Genomic DNA, 19012 nt, shown 5'->3' on the forward strand with positions numbered 1-19012 from the left:
ACAGTGAAAAAAAATAAGTCTATATACAATGTGAGCAAGTGAGGTGAGATAAGGGAGGTGAAGGCAAACAGATATATGTATAAATAAATAAAAATATAAAAAGGCCATGGAGGCGAAGTGAGTACAACACAGCAAGTAAAATAAAAACTAAAAAAACACTGGAATGGTTGGTTTGCATTGGAAGAAAGTGCAAAGTAGAGATAGAAATAATGGGGTGCAAAGGAGCAAAATAAATTAATAAATAAATACAGTAGGTAAAGAGGTAGTTGTTTGGGCTAAATTGTAGATGGGTTATGTACAGGTGCAGTAATCTATGAGCTGCTCTGACAGCTGGTGCTTAAAGCTAGTGAGGGAGATAGGTGTTTCCAGTTTCAGAGATTTTTGTAGTTCGACAAACACCGCTCTAGCTCTGTCACCTTTCACCGCAGATGCGGAAGTGTTGCATAGGCAGATGCGGTGGATTGAGATGCATCCAATTGAAAAAATAAAATAAAAACATCTCTCTTAAACTGACAGATTTGTTTTTAATGGATATTTTTTAAATGATGCTAATTAGATTCACGCTGGAGCACGGACATCAACCATAGGGGGGTTTTAACTGCTAGGCTACCTGCCTCCACTTTCTGAAGGCACTGTATGTATGTATGAAAAGTATTTGTTCAAATAAAAAGGGGTGCGCTCAAAAAGTGGTTGAAATAAAATGGAATGACTAGGGTTGCAAAAGGAGGGTATATTACTGGAAATTTTACCAGTAAACTACCCAAATTTGGGTACTTCAGATTATCACAGGTGTCTGCAGTTCTCTGGCCCTATGTGGCCTTACCACATTTAAAATATCTGAAATCATTAAATAAGATTATTTCAAAATAAAAACATTTGAATGACAAAGCTGTAAAACATTATCCTAAATATAAACCATAAACCTAGTGAATACCAATTGGTGTTTTAATGAGGGTTTTCAGCATGAAATATAACATTTCCCCCACCAAAATTACAGTTTATTTGACTATGTCTATGTATTTGTTGTCGATGTTTTGGCATCAAACAGGTGGCAGTTGTGGAAACAAAATTCAATAGTTGGATGAGTTGAGGTGAAAATAATGCCATTGTTGATTTTAGATGCTTTCTTTCATTAATTAGGCAATTTCTCTTGAACCATATAGTCTATCTACTAGAAATTCGTGGAAAAAAAGTTATTCAAAGTATAAATGACCTAAATTACCATAGATTGCCATAGATTTTCTGTTTATTACCCAAATTACCGTTTGCTTTGCAACCCTTGGAATGACCCTATAACAATTTTTTAGGGTTCTTTTCCCTCATTAACCATGTAGTTCTGTTTGACTGAGATCATCTAACCGTTTTCTCTTTTAGTTGGCAGATTGGAGGAACGAGAAGCCGAGCTGAAGAAAGAGTACAATGCCCTCCACCAGAGACACACAGAGGTAGGGGGGAGGGGAAGATAGTGTTTTGTGTATTTAAGTGCGTGTTGGGACTGTTCCTTTGTAGGTCTACTGGGCAAACTATACTGAACAAAAATATAAACGCAACATGTAAAGTGTTGGTTTCATGAGCTGAAACAAAAAATCCCAGAAATGTTCCATACGCACAAAAAGCTTATTTCTATCAAATTTTGGGCACAAATTTGTTTACAATTCTGTTAGTGATCATTTCTCCTTTGTAAAGATAATCCATCCACCTGACAGGTGTGGCATATCAAGAAGCTGATTAAAATGCATGATCATTACACAGGTGTAACTTGTGCTGGGGACAATAAAAGGCCACTCTAAAATGTGCTGTGGTGTCACACAACACAACGCCACAGATGTTTTGAGGGAGAGTGCAATTGGTATGCTAACTGCATCAATGTCCACCACAGCTGTTGACAGAGAATTTCATGTTAATTTCTCTACCATAAGCCACCTCCAACGTTGTTTTAGAGAATTTGACAGTAGGTCCAACCGCCCTCACAACCGCAGAAACACGTGTAACCACGCCAGCCCAGGACCTCCACATCCAGCTTCTGCACCTGTGCCCCTGACCAGACATGTGAAATCCATAGATTAGGCCCTAATGAATTTATTTCAATTGACCGATTTCCTTAAATGCACTGTACCTCAGTAAATTGTTTCATGTTGCGTTTATATTTTTGTTTAGTAGAAATCATGTAAAACTCAGGGCTTCCCGAGTGGGGCAGCGGTCTAAGGCACTGCGTCGCAGTGCTTGAGGCGTCACTACAGACCCGGGCGGACTCCTTGTGGTGGACCGGGTGCCTGCAGGCTGACTTCGATCGTCAGTTGAACGGTGTTTCCTCCGACACATTGGTGCAGCTGGCTTCTGGGTTAAGCGGGCGGGTGTTAAGAAGCGCGTTTTGGCGAGTCATGTTTCAGAGGAATCATGACTCGGCCTTTGCCTCCCGAGCCCGTTGGGGAATTGCAGCGATGAGACAAGATCGCAATTGGATATCACAAAATTGGAGGTAAAAAAGACAAGTGAAACTCTAGTATTGGTAAGTGTTTGACATCTGTCAAACATAATGATGCTGTTGGAGGCATGCGCTGCCACGCATTCGTGGGTGAACAGGGATTTGAAGACACACACACACACACACACACACACACACACACACATACGCACCTGGATGGCAGGTTGCCTATGCAGCAGGTAGCCTAGCGGTTAAGAGAGTTGGGTCTGCTAAATGGCTAGAATGTATGTATAATATGTTTTAGACATAGGTCGGCAGACTAGTGGATCCCATTGATGTTTAACCGACAGTGAACCAAGACAAGATGCTATTTCCAGCATTCAGGGAATTCACACTACAACAGAGGATGGAGGGAGGGGGAGGGAGGGATGAGGATGGTGAGGGATGGAGGATGCAAGATGCAGGAGAGCGGGAAGGAGAAAGAGGGAGTTAGAATTGGGTCAGTTTAAGGAGATTGGAGCAATTTTCCCAGTATTAAGTATGTTGTCAAGCTGCCTCAACTCAGTCTGCCTAAAGTCTGTTCTCCAATCTATTACTAACACATTGGCCCAGACGCCAAAACAAACAAGCCTGCGTAGAGACCATGACATTTTAAATATGGACGGAAACGTGATTTTAGAAGCTCACACAAACGCACAGTGACAGCTAAAAACCCCACAGGCCGGGAGGCTGTCTGTTCCAGCTGTACATCAACACAAAAAAACTCATCTAAGAAACAGCAGGCATCATGGCCATGTTCAAATAATTATTTGAATAGGACCACTCCCTGTCCACGCTAACCCCCTAATCTCCCTATGTGGTATGTCCCATGCAGATGATCCACAGCTACATGGAGCACTTGGAACGTACCAAACACCAGCAGCACGCGGCGGTGCATGAGGCGCCTACAGACACAAGCACAAGCAGATCACGGTAAGATCATACAACTATTCTACAACTATTCATACAACTAAGTCCCATACGGAGATCACTGCGTGGACAGTATCTGAAGTTGTACACAAACACTCTCATATAACTACTCTCATCCTGGGTACTGTGTAGGTGTTTTGTATTTTATTATACAGTATTGCACACTAACATTCATTGGCTTAGTTGGCTCCTCACCCTGACTCAGTGTGTTTGTGAGAGAGTACGTTGATGTGACGTGCTTCATCACTGCAGGCGCCACTACTGCGCTCTCTGCTCTCCATGGGCACGATTTCCTTTTAGGTCAGAACCTGACAGAAGATGAGCGATGTGAGGTAGGCATGAGGGGCTGGGCAGAAGGAAGGGATAGGGGGGGCGAGGGGATGGGAGGAGAGGCAAAAGGGATGGAAAAAAGAGGGGACGGTGGTAGGAGATGGGGATTAACTTTTAGGGGATATGTGTTGAAGTGGGGGGAGGATGATGAAGAGGAGATTGGGATAGATATTGAGTGGGATTATGCCATGGAATCAGCTGTATATAAATCAGAGGTTTGGCAGCAGTCAGTGGTCAGCTGCAGTAATCCCACAGTGTGATGGAGATGAGTGATTCAGAGCTGTAGTGTTTTGGTCAGCTGATCAGATTAGTGAAACAGCAGTAAAAAGAGGTCATGGTCTCCTGCTGGGCAAACCTTCATGTTGAGCAGATCAGAGAGTGGTGTTAGTTTGACTAGTACATCAGATCAAAGCAGTTTGTGTAACTTTAAATTTTTTAACAGCATTTATGTTTGTGTTCACAAGGAACTAATTAGTGATTTCTGTGTTTTTCCTAACAGAAGTGTGTAAAATTATTAGCTGTGTGTGTGTGTGTGTGTGTGTGTGTGTGTGTGTGTGTGTGTGTGTGTGTGTGTGTGTGTGTGTGTGTGTGTGTGTGTGTCAGTCAGTCAGTAGCCCTCTACAGTCTCTCAGTAGCAGCAGACGCTGTCAGTTCCCACAGGGTTTTCCTCCTCCCAGTCTCTCCATGGCTCAGCCAATCAGCATCGAGCTGAGGGGAGGCATATGTTACCAGCTCTGATGCTGCCTCAGCATCCGATAGGGGGAGGGGAGAGAGGGCGAGGGGGAGGGGAGAGAAAGGGAGGGTGAGAGTGACGGCGACAATTCTAGACTGCTCAGCGACATCAGTGTCGCAGTTTAGTAAAGAAAGAGCATCGTCTGCCAGAAAGAGGATACAAATACATCAAGAAAAGTGAGGCGAGGAGAAGGCTGCTGCAAGGCCAGTGTCCACCCTCTTTCTCTCTCTCTCACTGGATGATGTCACAGCAGTGTTGAACTCAAGCCGGCATCACTCTACAGTAGCAGCTGCTGCTCTGTCTCTCTCTGCCTCCGCTGCTACTGCTCATGGGATTACTGCTGTTGTTGTTTCTGTGGCCGTCGCTCGTTGGCCCGCTGGTCTGAACACACACCGCGCCACACACTCTACTCTCCAGCCTGAGTTCCAGATCTCCTGTACCTGAGCATTCTTCTCTTCAACACACGGCAACAGAGTGTGTATGTGAGGAGTACTTTGACGACAGAAGGAGAAGGAGTATACTCTAGTTCGCGTCGTCATCCAAGGGACAGTTTGTAAAAGCCCCAGAGGCGTGTGTTTTAGCCCCCTGGCGGTCGCCCCCCTCCCCTGGTCCCGGCAGTGAGAGGCGCTGGGCCATGTTCAGGGGGGGTCATGAGCCCGAGGTGTATGCTGCTGTTTGTCTTTGGCTTCGTTGGGGGAGCCGTTGTTATTAACTCTGCCGTGCTGGTCTCTCTGTCTGTCCTGCTGCTGGTGCACTACTCTGTCTCCACTGGCCTCCCTGCCCTGCCCACCCTGCCACGACCCAGCAGGTAGTGTGTGTGTGTGTGTGTGTGTGTGTGTGTGTGTGTGTGTGTGTGTGTGTGTGTGTGTGTGTGTGTGTGTGTGTGTGTGTGTGTGTGTGTGTGAGAGAGAGAATGAAACACAGCCTACTGTAAGTCACCCCCACTCCTGCAGGTAACTCTCTGTGAAAGGGATGGGTGTGTTTGTTTACCTCCTTTCTGTCTCCTACATGTCCTCTTCTCCAGTCTCTTCTCTTTCTCTTCTCCATGTCCTGTCCTCTTCTCCAGTCTCTTCTCTTTCTCTCTCCTACCATTCCTCTTCTCCAGTCTCTTCTCTTTCTCTCTCCTACATGTCCTCTTCTCCAGTCTCTTCTCTTTCTCTCTTCTCCATGTCCTCTTCTCCAGTCTCTTCTCTTTCTCTCTCCTACATGTCCTCTTCTCCAGTCTCTTCTCTTTCTCTCTTCTCCATGTCATGTCCTCTTCTCCAGTCTCTTCTCTTTCTCTCTTCTCCATGTCCTGTCCTCTTCTCCAGTCTCTTCTCTTTCTCTCTTCTCCATGTCCTCTTCTCCAGTCTCTTCTCTTTCTCTCTCTCCTCCTACATCTCTCATTTCCTCCTTTCTTCACTTTCCAATCTCTGCTTCAATCACTTGTTATTTTATATGGTTGCTTACCCCTCCGATTGACTCCGTCTCATCCCTCTTCCCCTTGCTTGTTTACTTGCCGTGGGGTAAAGCCCAGTTGCCAGGCTTTTAACATGTGGTTACCATGCTGTTGCTGTGTTGGAGACAAACAGCCAGGCAGTATGGTTCTGCAGGCTGAAAGTAGGTCAGGAGAAAGAGCCTTCTCAGCCAGTAAATCACAGCAATACTCATATCCATGATAACATGACATCTTACTTGCTTTCATTTATCATTTATTTATGCAGTTGTTCCCAATGAGGGGAAAAAATATCCTATACCAGAGGGACCTGTCAAAGCTTTATGCTATTTTTGGTTATTTTGGATATTTCTTTGAGAGTTTAAAAAAATAGTTGACTTTAGTTCAGCTACCCTCCAATTTGTCAAAATGGCAGGCATTGACAGTGAACATTGTTGCCCTAAGTTTGACCTCTGAGGCCTCTCCCTGTCTCTCTCTCTCTCTCTGTCCCTCTTGTGCAGTCTGTGCTCTCGCTCTCTCTCCCCCGGTCTGTTGCTCTCCCTCTGTCTGTCGCTCGCTCGGTCTGTCTCTGTCTGTCGCTCGGTCGCTCGCTAGGTCTGTCTGTCTGCCTGCCTGCCTGCCTCTCGGTCCGTCTGTCTGTCGCTCGGTCCGTCTGTCTGTCGCTCGCTCGGCCCCTTTGTCCGTCTGTCTGTCGCTCGCTCGGTCCCTCAGTCCGTCTGTCTGTCGCTCGCTCGGTCCCTCAGTCCGTCTGTCTGTCGCTCGCTCGGTCCCTCGGTCCGTCCGTCTGTCGCTCGCTCGGTCCCTCGGTCCGTCCGTCTGTCGCTCGCTCGGTCACTCGGTCTGTCTGTCTGTCGCTTGCTCGGTCACTCGGTCCGTCTGTCTGTCGCTCGCTCGCTCGCTCGGTCCCTCGGTCTGTCTGTCCCGCGCTCTCTGTCCCTCGCTCTCGCGCTTTCTGTCTCGCGCTTTCTGTCTCGCGCTCTCTGTCCCGCGCTCTCTGTCCCGCGCTCTCTGTCCTGCGCTCTCTGCTCTCTCTCACAGGCTCTGTCCCGCTCACGCGCGCTCTGTTCCGCTCGCTTTCTGTCCTGCTCGATCTCGCTCGCTCTCTGTCCCGCTCACACGCGCTCTGTCCCGCTCTCGCGCACTCTGTCCCGCTCGCTGTCTGTCCCGCTCGATCTCGCTTGCTCTCTGTCTGGCTCACGCGTGCTCTGTCCCACTCGCTGTCTGTCCCGCTCGATCTCGCTCGCTGTCTATCCCTCTCTCGCTCTCTCTGTCCCTCAATTTCAATTTAAGGGCTTTATTGGCATGGGAAACATGCCAAAGCAAGTGAAGTAGATAATAAACAGAAGTGAAATAAACAAAAATGTTATTCTCTCTTTCTCTCAGTTCAATTTAAGGGGCTTTATTGGCATGGGAAACTCTCTGATTCTCTCTCTTTGGGAATCAGCCTATAGTGGTGTGTGTTGTCTATGGACTGCTACCATTCCATACAGCCTGCTCTTTTCAACATGGAAGCCTTTGTTTCTGCCTACTGTACCTTTTTGATAGATCTTCATTGATGTGGGTGGGTTGATATTGTGCTCCACTTCCATTGATGTTCAGAGGCTGATCATGTTTGATGCTTAAAGCAAGGGAATATTTGTTCACTTCAGAGACCTATAGGGTCTATGGAACATGTGACTTTGAAAATCCTTGAAAGTGTGTGATGTATTGGGTCATCAGAGAACTGTGGGTGCTGAGAGAGAGCATGGAAGTGTGGAAGCTAGCAGGTGAGTGTGTACGCTGTGCATGAAGGATTAGTTTTGTCATTAGAGGGGAGCTAGAGAGATGACGCAATGTGTGGAAAAGAAGAACCACCACTGTGGGAATCTACCAGCTCTTCAGTCACTGGCCTGATATAGAGACGCAGAGGTTACTGAGAGACCAATGGATCAGAGGGATGTCACCCCTCGTACTAAAGCACCAAATAGAAACGGCTGTAGTGCCTCCTTGCAAAGTCTCAAATGATTAATGTCTTGTTTTTTGTTGCCATGTTTTGGGTGTGAAATTTCTTCATGATGTTCAGCTTTCATGCCTGCAGCAGGAGTATTGACTTGCGTTTTCAATCACAACACATTGACCAGCCTCTGTAAGGCTTATAAATCAGCTCAGTGACTCCTTTATTACAGGGCACACCTCACACTCTTACACTATCCAACACTGTCACACCTTTCTCTGTGGATTTCACCTCACACTCTTTTTATCTTTCTGAATCCAGGAAGGAGCGTCCCATCTCAATGGGGTTATTCCCATTACCAGGATATGATTTGACCAGTGACTCGCAGAGGGAAGCTGTTGAAACGCCGTCTGAAGCCTGGAGATGTAAGGACCTGAGCCACCCTCGCTCCAACACCAGCCTCAAGGTATCAATATGCTCTTCACCTGCCAGTCACTTTAAACGGATGCAGACGTTATTCTAACATTCGCTGACTGTTTTGGACATACTTTTCAGGAATTCACTGTGTGAGTACAAAGTGAACTCGGTGGTTTGAATCTGGACCCCACCCCCCATGCCTCTTAGCTTTTCCCAGGAATCTGAAGGGCGACATAAGATGGGTCATTTGGCCCAGAGGAGATTTCAACCGTTCACTCTGCCAGAGGACGGGAAGGCTTATTGAGAAGGAAGTTTGATTCAGTGTGTACCAAAGCACGATTGAGAGGTAAACTTGGATCAGTGTGCCCAGAATGCCTAAGAAGGCATCGAGGGAGGGCAGGGGGGCTTGTGTGTCTGTCTGAGGGCCCATGGAAGTGGTACCATTCGGGGCCGGGAGCAGGGGAAGAGGGGAACAGAGGAGAGAACAGAGGAACAGGACAGAGTGTCTGAGCAGACCAAAGGGACGCTTTCTGCTGGGGCCACACAAGAACCTCACCATGGTTGCCGCGAGCAAGGTTCCGTCATGAATATTAATGAGTGATCGGCTGATTTAAGTATTCATTTGTTGTGATATTTTACTCCTCGTGGCCAGATAGAAAGGATTCAGATACCAGGAAGAGGGGGCTTCATGTCAGAAGTTACAAGACAACATTTGATATGAGACCAGTAGATGAAACTCAACTGCCGACGTTTCAGCTCAGCCCTGGCTACTACTAAATCATCTTTTTACTTAATCCTCATCTCTATCAAACCTCTTTTCTTTCTCTATCCCATATCCCACTAAACCATCCCTTTCTCACTTTCACAGTGGATCTCTTAAGCTGACTTTTAAACACACACACACACACACACACACACACACACACACACACACACACACACACACACACACACACACACACACAGCCACAGTTCAGACTCACAGGGACGCCTTTGTTACAGCCTCTGACTCGATATTTCCCAAAGATTTATAGTTTTCGGTTACAGTCCCCCCTCCCACTTTCTCTCTCTTTCTCTCTCACCCCCGCCAATTATATCTCTCTCTATCTCAGGTTTGTATACAGACACACACTGTGTCAGCAGAGCTTAGAGTTTTTTGTCATGGAAAGCGTCAGCTTTATCAGTCTGATGGACAGAAGAGAAGCTAGGCTCTGAATGGCTGACAGGTGATACTATGGCAACGGCAGAGAGGACAGCGAGGGAAAGCGGGGGAGTACACCCAAGGGTAAAGGAAGAAGTAGAAGGGAAAAGAGAGGCGGGGAGAGTGAAGGACAGAACATGAGAAACTCTGGTGTAGTGGATGTCAGCCAGTGTTTTGCCAATGCTCTTGTCCGAGGCTATTCTAAAAAGCCATATAAAGTATGTAATGCAATCAGTTGAATGGTTGACTGCAGTAGAAAGCCTGGGTAGACGACCTCTGGAAGTGGCTGCTCATCAGAACGTCTAACCCGTTTGTCACCTTCAGTCCAACACGTCTGACTCCACCGGCCCTTTCACTTGATCAACTGTCTTTATACTTAATTCATGATTTGCAATACTTTTTTTCAACATAAATCCCCCCCCCCCCCCCCCCCCCCCTCCCCCTTTCCAGTTGTGATCACTGCTCTAAAACGGGCCTTCACTGTAATTTTTCTCTAAACCAGTTGGGGGCGCCAGACTCCCAGAGCAGAGGGCAGAGGCTTTGGGCCAATCAACAGGCTGAACAGAACCAGGTCCAAACTACCGCGTTGTTGTTGTTAAGGCCTGTAGTTGCTGTGTTGTTGACCATGTAGTCTCCATAAAAGCTTCATCTAGCCTTTGTGTCACCATTAGAACACAGTTCACTGCCAGCTGTATGCCACCCAAGCTGCTTACTCACCTGGACGCCAATGGTGTGACTGTGGGGCTGAATCTAAAATGACCCCTATTCCCTATGTAGTGCATTACTTTCGGCCCTGTGGGGCTCTGACCTAAAGTAGTGCACTATATAGGGAGTAGGGTGCCATTTCAGATGCAACCCAGCCTTTCAGGGTTAGTCGGCTTGCTAGGATTACTAATGCATGGAGCGTTCTCTCTACTTCAACCTAATCAACTAGCCTTAGCTGTAGAATCCTCTCTACTTAAACCTAATCAACTAGCCTTAGCTGTAGAATCCTCTCTACTTCAACCTAATCAACTAGCCTTAGCTGTAGAATCCTCTCTACTTCAACCTAATCAACTAGCCTTAGCTGTAGAATCCTCTCTACTTCAACCTAATCAACTAGCCTTAGCTGTAGAATCCTCTCTACTTCAACCTAATCAACTAGCCTTAGCTGTAGAATCCTCTCTACTTCAACCTAATCAACTAGCCTTAGCTGTAGAATTCTCTCTACTTCTACTTGATGTGAATTGAGGTGGTTTTTCCCGGTTGGTTTTCACTTTGCCTTTTGTTTCAGTGGAAGATATTGTATTTACTGAGTTTGGGGGGGACTTTGTGTTTTTGTTGATTTTGTTTTATGCACTTTATATCATTGCCTTGTGAATGTTTGAGTGTTCAGGGATGATTTTGACTGGGTATTCATGGTTGTGTTGGATTGGCTAACCTTTTTTCAAACATCCTTGTTCCTTTTCGAGGGAAAGAAGCTAAGACTGTTAGAATATGGCCCTTGTGTCCTTGACCATCTGTCAGGATCTCATTTATATTCCTCCTCTTCCTCTCCCTCTTCTTTCTCTTCTGTAGGATGAGATGTCTAATGCGAACCGTGGAGGCTCCAAGTCCAACATGCCCATGTCTCCTAAAGGGGGCTCCAAGTCGGGGACCCCCATGTCTCCTATAGGGGGCTCCAAGTCCAACATGCCCATGTCTCCTAAAGGGGGCTCCAAGTCGGGGACCTCATTTGGGGCTCCCGCTCAAGGAGGTTCCAAAATGTCCTCACAACAAGGTGGCTCTAAATCAGGCACCCCCATGTCTTCTCAACGAGGGTCCAAATCGGGTACCCCCATGTCATCTCAAGGAGGGGACTCAAAGTCGCTTACCCCATTGTCCACGCAAAACGGTGGCTCTAATTTGGTCATTCCACTGTCTTCTCAAGGGGGCGGGTCTATGTCGGCCAGTCCCATGTCTACTTCCGAGTCTGACGTTGCCATGGCATCGGTGAGCACGCCACTCCAGGAAGAGTTTGAGAAAGTGGGCAAGGGTCTGAACAGGAACCTGGACAGAAGCAACAGGAAGCCAGAGAACATCGGCAGTAAGAACACCACAGTACCAGAGGATCAGGAGGGTCCAGAAAGACAGAACTTAGAACTGAGAGGAGGGTCAGGACCTCGCACAGGTCAGTACTGCAGCTCCAGGGCATAAACTGGGATAACATGGGGATTGGCTATGTTGGGGACTTGGATTAGTTGTATTGTAAAACCTACCAAAAATGTGTTTGGCATCCCACAAGAACAGTAATCTAACATGTTCTCTTTCCTCTCCACACGCAGCAGATGATAACACTGAGTCATTGGAGGTGCAGGCCATCATAGAGTCCACTCCTGAACTGGACATGGACCTTAGCGGCTACAGAGACGCCAGGTAGGGTCAACAGGAAGTAGTGTTTCTATCTCGATCTCTGCATCTCTATCCTGAACACTCAATCTCCATTTATGTGTCAAACTGTACAGAAAATCCCTTCCAGCTTGGGTCCTTTTGAGCCGGATATATAAAACAAATCTATACAAATTGTATTTTATGATGGAATGTATTGTAGCTGTGTTCACTCAGATGACCTCTCTCCTTCCCCCCCTCCTCCCCATCCCTTTCTCCCTCCTCACATCCATCACTTCCCCCCCCTCCTACCCCATCCCTTTCTCCCTCCTCACATCCCTCTCCAGTACTCCTACTGAAGGAGTAGGTATAGAGAACATGGCGTTCGACAGGAACACTGAGTCTCTGTTTGCAGAGCTGTCCTCGGCAGGACCCGACATGGAAATAGCAGACATGGACGAGGGGGCTGACCTGCTGGGTAAGACACTCCCACCCTCCCTCTAGTTCTCCCCTTTTAGCTCCCAAACTCCCAAATGATGTCTAAAATATACAGTGGGATCTCCCTCTTGGTGAGGTTGTAGGTTCAGTGTTCTTTAGGCTGCGTATAGACCTGTTGGAGTCCCCGCAATTCTGTGAGCATGCGTCCATGCTCACGAAATCAACTAAACTGTTAGGTGATCGTCAAGATAATCTGTTTTGTTTTCCACCTCACATTGCCAGCATGGGTCTCAGACCTTAACTTCCTGGGTAAGACTGAAGGAGTGTGTGTGTGTCATATCATTCCATTTTAGACAGGAGGAATTTCCATTTCTTCTCTTTTTTTCCTTTTCATCCCTCCTTTCTCCTCCTAAGGTATGGGCCGTGAAGTGGAGCATCTCATCCACGAGAACACTCAGCTGCTGGAGACCAAGTAAGTTGTGTTTTCAAATCACCTGCGTCCATGCTCACGAAATCAACGAAACATGAATTTATCAAGCGCAACAATGTTCCACGTTGTGCAGTAGACAGCACACTACTGCCACCTATTGTTCACGGAGGGATTTAGCTTTCATCAGAGAGAGTTCACCCAGGTCCCAGAGGAAGTATGTGTAGGGCCTGATGATCACGCCGTCTAATCTTTGTCCTCCGTCTCGTCAGAAATGCATTGAACCTGGTGAAGAATGACCTGATGGCGCGTGTGGATGAGCTGTCGTGTGAGAAGGAGGTGCTGCAGGGAGAGCTGGAGGCTGTGACTCAGGCCAAGACCAGACTGGAGGAGAAGAGCAAGGAACTGGAGGAGGAACTCAAGAAGTCAGTCTCTACTCTACCCTTCTGTCTGTTTTCTTTCCCTGTTTAGATGAATATAGGATCCCCAGGCATCTCTAGTGTGTTTGTGTTTCTCGTAGGGTTCGGGCTGAGGCGGAGGAGGCCAAAACAAAGACGAAGAGTGAGAACAATGAGGAAGATGTGAGTTCTGTGCGTGTGTGTGCATGTGTTTGCTGAGGTATGTGTGTGTATGTGTTTGCTGAGATATACAGTTGAAGTCGGAAGTTTACATACACTTAGGTTCGAGTCATAAACTAATTTTTCAACCACTCAACACATTTCTTGTTAACAAACTATAGTTTTGGCAAGTTGGTTAGGACATCTACTTTGTGCATGACACAAGTCATTTTTCCAACAATTTTTTACAGACAGATTATTTTATTTATAATTCATTGTATCACAATTCCAGTGGGTCAGAAGTTTACATACACTAAATTGACTGTGCCTTTAAACAGCTTGGAAAATTCCAGAAAATTATGTCATGGCTTTAGAAGCTTCTGATAGGCTAATTGACATAATTTGAGTCAATTGGAGGTGTACCTGTGGATGCATTTCAAGGCCTACCTTCAAACTCAGTGCCTCTTTGCTTGACATCATGGGAAAATCAAAAGAAATCAGCCAAGAGCCCAGAAAAAAAATTGTAGACCTCCACAAGTCTGGTTCATCCTTGGGCGCAATTTCCAAACGCCTGAAGGTACCACATTCATCTGTACAAACAATAATACGCAAGTATAAACACCATGGGACCACGCAGCCATCATACCGCTCAGGAAGGAGACGCATTCTGTCTCCTAGAGATGAACGTACTTTGGTGCGAAAAGTGCAAATCAATACCAGAACAACAGCAAAGGACCTTGTGAAGATGCTGGAGGAAACGGGTACAAAAGTATCTATATCCACAGTAAAATGAGTCCTATATCGACATAACCTGAAAGGCCGTTCAGCAAGGAAGAAGCCACTGCTCCAAAACCGCCATTAAAAAGCCAGACTATGATTTGAAACTGCACATGGGGACAAAGATCGTACTTTTTGGAGAAATGTCCTCTGGTCTGATGAAACAAAAATGGAACTGCTTGGCCATAATGACCATCGTTATGTTTGGAGGAAAAAGGGGAAGGCTTGCAAGCCCGAAGAACACCATCCCAACCCTGTAGCACGGGGGTGGAAGCATCATGTTGTGGGGGTGCTTTGCTGCAGTAGGGACTGGTGAACTTCACAAAATAGATGGCATCATGGGGTAGGAAAATTATGTGGATATATTGAAGCAACATCTCAAGACATCAGTCAGGAAGTTAAAGCTTGGATGCAAATGGGTCTTCCAAATGGACAATGACCCCAAGCATACTTCCAAAGTTATGGCTAAAGGACAACAAAGTCAAGGTATTGGAGTGGCCATCACAAACCCCTGACCTCAATCCCATAGAAAATTTGTGGGCAGAACTGAAAAAGCGTGTGTGAGCAAGGAGGCCTACAAACCTGACTCAGTTACACCAGCTCTGTCAGGAGGAATGGACCACAATTCACCCAACTTATTGTGGGAAGCTTGTGGAAGGCTACTTGAAATGTTTGACCCAAGTTAAACAATTTAATGGCAATGCTAGCAAATACTTATTGAGTGTATGCAAACTTTGACCCACTGGGAATGTAATGAAAGAAATAAAAGCTGAAGTAATTCATTTTCTCTACTATTATTCTGACATTTCACATTCTTAAAATAAAAGTGGTGATCCTAACTGACCTAAAACGGGTTATTTCTACTAGGATTAAATGCCAGGAATTGTGAAACTGAGTTTAAATGTATTTGGCTAAGGTGTATGTAAACTTCCGACTTCAACTGTATGTAGGTGTGTGTGTTTGCTGAGGTGTGTGTGTGTGTGTGTGTGTGTGTGTGTGTGTGTGTGTGTGTGTGTGTGTGTGTGTGTGTGTGTGTCTCTGAGGTTGCTGATACCACTTCTTGCAGGCGGATGTTCCCACGGCCCAGAGGAAGAGGTTCACCAGGGTAGAGATGGCCAGAGTCCTGATGGAGAGGAACCAGTACAAAGAGAGACTGATGGAGCTACAGGAAGCTGTACGATGGACAGAGATGATACGGTAGGGAGAGGAATCATGTGACAAGCTCAGCTAGTCCAAAACAAAATTATGCATATTGAAGAGTTTTTGTCTTTTTGTATTCCAACCACACAATATGCTTACTGATAAACATGCACCCCTTCTAGTTTGTGTTTTTGTGTTTTCTCTCCTGGGCGATTCTAGCTAGTTGAGTAACAAGATCGTTTTTGTCTCAGCTGAATAGTGATAAGTCATTAAATGTGTTGTAATCTTCCCCTCAGAGCATCGAGAGAGAATCCAGCCACCGCAGACAAGAAGAAATCCAGCATCTGGCAGTTGTAAGCTTCACTCCTTTCCTACCGTCTCTCCTTTCCTACCGTCACTCCTTTCCTACCGTCTCTCCTTTCCTACCGTCTCTCCTTTCCTACAGTCACTCCTTTCCTACCGTCTTTCCTTTCCTACCGTCTCTCCTTTCCTACCGTCTCTCCTTTCCTACCGTCTCTCCTTTCCTACCGTCTCTCCTTTCCTAACGTCTCTCCTTTGCTACCGTCTCTCCTTTGCTACCGTCTCTCCTTTGCTACCGTCTCTCCTTTGCTACCGTCTCTCCTTTGCTACCGTCTCTCCTTTGCTACCGTCTCTCCTTTTCCTACCGTCTCTCCTTTCCTACCGTCACTCCTTTTATCACTCCTTTTCTTCACTCCTTCAATGCAATCCTTCCCCTTTACCACACATCTCTCCTTTTTTGCGTGCTCTCCTTTTCTCTTTACACTCCACATCTAGGAGCTGTCATACCACACTTATAGCTAAAACCACTGTAAGATTGTTGATGATCATTTAATCTGATTTCCCCTCTTTTTTTTTCTTTTTTTCACGTTTTGATCTCCAGTGTGTAGGTAAACCTTTGACAGGCTAATGGGTCTTTTTGATTTTGGTTCTTAACAAACAAATCAACAAACCAGGGAGTGTCTGCCTGATCAGGGAATGGCTTTTTAGTTGAAGTGTCATTTTGTTTTTGTTGTAAGTCGGAGTGAGTTCAAATTGAGTGAAATCTCCCAAGGGAAACCAACACTTTTCATCTGGTTTAAAACGTTTCAAAAACGATTCACCTACAAATGGAAGACAGAAGTGTGTTTGTGAGCGTGCACGCGTATCAGTGTGCTTCAGCTTAGTACACATATTACATATCTTTTACTGAAATGTCTTATAAATTGCCATTTCCTGATCTAGGCTCCCCTGTTGGGTTTCAGCAGGAATGGTTATGGTGTGTAATGCATCTGACTAATGATGAATTTTTATTTGGGGCAGGGGTTAAAGCATTAAGCTGTTGGAGAGGGGTTGTGTGTATTGAATGCATGTTTATTTATGAAGAAATCCTCTGTCTCCTGTTACCCTCTGCTCCTTTGGTCCCTCTCTCTGTTGTATCCTGCCTGATGTTGTTGTCCTATCTGTATGCAGGAGGTGTGTTGGGAGTGGTTGGGATGGGTGATGGGCGTGGAGAAAGAGGGTATAACTAGTGGAATGGATAGTTGTTTTCTAGAGTCAGATACTGTAATCAGAATGTCATCTGTGGTTGGACAGATTTCTAAACTGATACACTGAGTTTAGTCTTGAGGCTACTTTCTGCTATATGGAGAGGGTCATACAGTCATCTATACGTTTTGACCTGATGGTCTGTAGCTATTTGATCTTCAACTGAAAGAATCCTGATATTTATGGACCTAGTCTTTTCATCTCACTCTGTTACTTAACAAGCATCGTCTCTAGAGCTGGAATAAGCAGCAATAGTCTGTAACTGTGTTGTGTTCTGTGTTGAATTACTAACTGCCTGGTTCGTGTTACAGTACTAACCAATGCATTCCCTGCTCTCCCATCCCCTGTAAAATCACAGAGTGGAGACTTGCTCGCTGCTTTTGGTCGGTGTAGTCTGATCTAACCAATCTGATTGAGAAAGGTCTCTTTGCATCATGGCACTGGAACAACAAACATTGTTCTGACCCTTTTGAAAGTTTGCCAAGCTCTGTATGGTTCTGATTTTTGCTGTGATTTTGGAACTGAAATGGGTACTGAAGGTGTGATTTTGGGGGGGCGGGGGGGTAATCAAACCTTAATTAGATTATTTATCCCTTAAACCCTGCTGCTGCTGCTTTGTCTGCCCCTCTATATGTGTCTGTGTGTTCTTTCTTTCTACCTCCTCCTTCCTTCTCCCTCCATCCCTCCCTCCGTCCTCCAGTTTCAGTCGGTTGTTCAGTTCGAGTGGAGGAGCGGCTAAGAAGCCTGCGGAGGCTGCGCCAGTGAATGTGAAGTACAACGCCCCCTCCTCCCAGGTCCAGCCCTCTGTGAAGAAGAGGAGCGCAGCTCTGCAACAGCTACCCAGCCACAAGAGCAAGGCTTTCGACTTCCTCAATGAGGAGTGAGTGTTGGAGACGTCTACCCATCTTTCCATTTCACTCATGATCCAACCAGTCTTTCACACGTCAAGGATTCAATCGTCCTTTGGCCCCACCTCCATGCCACCATCCATTCTTCAATTAATTTACCCATCTACACTGGACAGTATGTCCAAAATAGATTAGATGTTTTTTTTCTCCCCCAATTCAGGTCTGAGTCAGGCAACATGGTGTCTCGCAGGGAGCAGAAGAGAGCCCAGTACAGACAGGTGAAAGCCCACGTTCAGAAGGAGGACGACGGCAGGGTACAGGCCTACGGGTGGAGCTTGCCGCAGAAATTCAAGGTAGGACAAGTGTCTTAGTGCATTACTTTATACTAGACTTTTTCTAGACGAGGGCTGCGTGTTAAGTTAGGTTCAGTGACTCCAGGTATGCTGACCACTGTGTTATATTACAGGTGGCCAATGGTGGTCAGACGTTAGAGAACAAGATGAAGAATCTACCTGTACCTGTCTACCTCCGACCACTGGATGAGAAAGATGCTACCATGAAGGTGTGTGTGTGTGTACCTTTCCTTACCTTGTATTTCTCTCCATACAGTACATTCGGAAAGTATTCAGACCCCTTGACGTATATAAAACAGATACCTTATTTACATAAGTATTCAGACCCTTTGCTATGAGACTCAAAATTGAGCTCAGGTGCATCCTGTTTCCATTGATCATCCTTGAGATGTTTCTACAACTTCATTAGAGTCCACCTGTGGTAAATTCAATTGATTGGACATGATTTGGAAAGGCACACACCTGTCTAAGGTAAGGTCCCACAGTTGACAGTGCATGTCGGAGCAAAAACCAAGCCATGAGGTTGAAGGAATTGTCCGTAGAGCTCCGAGACAGGATTGTGTTGAGGCACAGATCTGGGGAAGGGTACCCAAACATTTCTGCAGCTTTGAAGGTCCCCAAGAACACAGTGGCCTACATCATTCTTAAATGGAAGAAGTTAGGAATCACCAAGACTCTTCCTAGAGCTGGCCGCCCGGCCAAACTGAGCAAACGGTGGGAGAAGGGCCTTGGTCAGGGAGGTGACCAAGAACCCGATGGTCACTCTGACAGAGCTCCAGAGTTCCTCTGTGAAGATGGGAGACCTTCCAGAAGAACAACAATTCTGCAGCACTCCACCAATCAGGCCTTTATGGTAGAGTGGCCAGACAGAAGCCACTCCTCAGTAAAATGCACGACAGCCCACTTGGAGTTTGCCGAAAGGCACCTAAAGGACTCAGACCATGAGAAACAACATTCTCTGGTCTGATGAAACCAAGCTTTAACTCCTTTGCCTGAATGGCAAGCCTCACGTCTGGAGGAAACCTGGCACCATCCCTGCAGTGAAGCATGGTGGTGGCAGCATCATGCTGTGGGGATGTTTTTCAGCGGCAGGGACTGGAAGACTAGTCAGGATCGAGGGAAAGATGAATGGCGCAAA

At 46.2% G+C, this 19012-nt stretch overlaps 1 protein-coding gene across 4 annotated transcripts in view; it reads left to right on the top strand.

The window, feature by feature from the left end:
* LOC120029458 (C-Jun-amino-terminal kinase-interacting protein 4-like) overlaps window positions 1–19012 on the top strand; it is a 52236-nt gene that overhangs the window by 24359 nt on the left and 8865 nt on the right. The window contains exons 3-16 of one of the 4 annotated variants that reach the window (XM_038974678.1): window positions 1375–1445; window positions 3300–3397; window positions 8147–8291; window positions 11001–11592; window positions 11747–11837; window positions 12137–12267; window positions 12642–12699; window positions 12927–13079; window positions 13175–13235; window positions 15055–15185; window positions 15425–15482; window positions 17372–17553; window positions 17742–17874; window positions 17988–18083. In XM_038974678.1, coding sequence (XP_038830606.1) covers window positions 1375–1445; window positions 3300–3397; window positions 8147–8291; window positions 11001–11592; window positions 11747–11837; window positions 12137–12267; window positions 12642–12699; window positions 12927–13079; window positions 13175–13235; window positions 15055–15185; window positions 15425–15482; window positions 17372–17553; window positions 17742–17874; window positions 17988–18083 — 2000 coding nt within the window. Of the gene's footprint in view, window positions 1–1374; window positions 1446–3299; window positions 3398–8146; window positions 8292–8380; window positions 8392–11000; window positions 11593–11746; window positions 11838–12136; window positions 12268–12641; window positions 12700–12926; window positions 13080–13174; window positions 13236–15054; window positions 15186–15424; window positions 15483–17371; window positions 17554–17741; window positions 17875–17987; window positions 18084–19012 lie in introns of those variants that run through there. The other 3 variants (XM_038974676.1, XM_038974677.1, XM_038974679.1) reach the window with 3 other exon arrangements.

Source organism: Salvelinus namaycush, chromosome 35 (genome assembly GCF_016432855.1).
Source record: "Salvelinus namaycush isolate Seneca chromosome 35, SaNama_1.0, whole genome shotgun sequence".
Classification (NCBI taxonomy): Eukaryota; Metazoa; Chordata; class Actinopteri; order Salmoniformes; family Salmonidae; genus Salvelinus; species Salvelinus namaycush.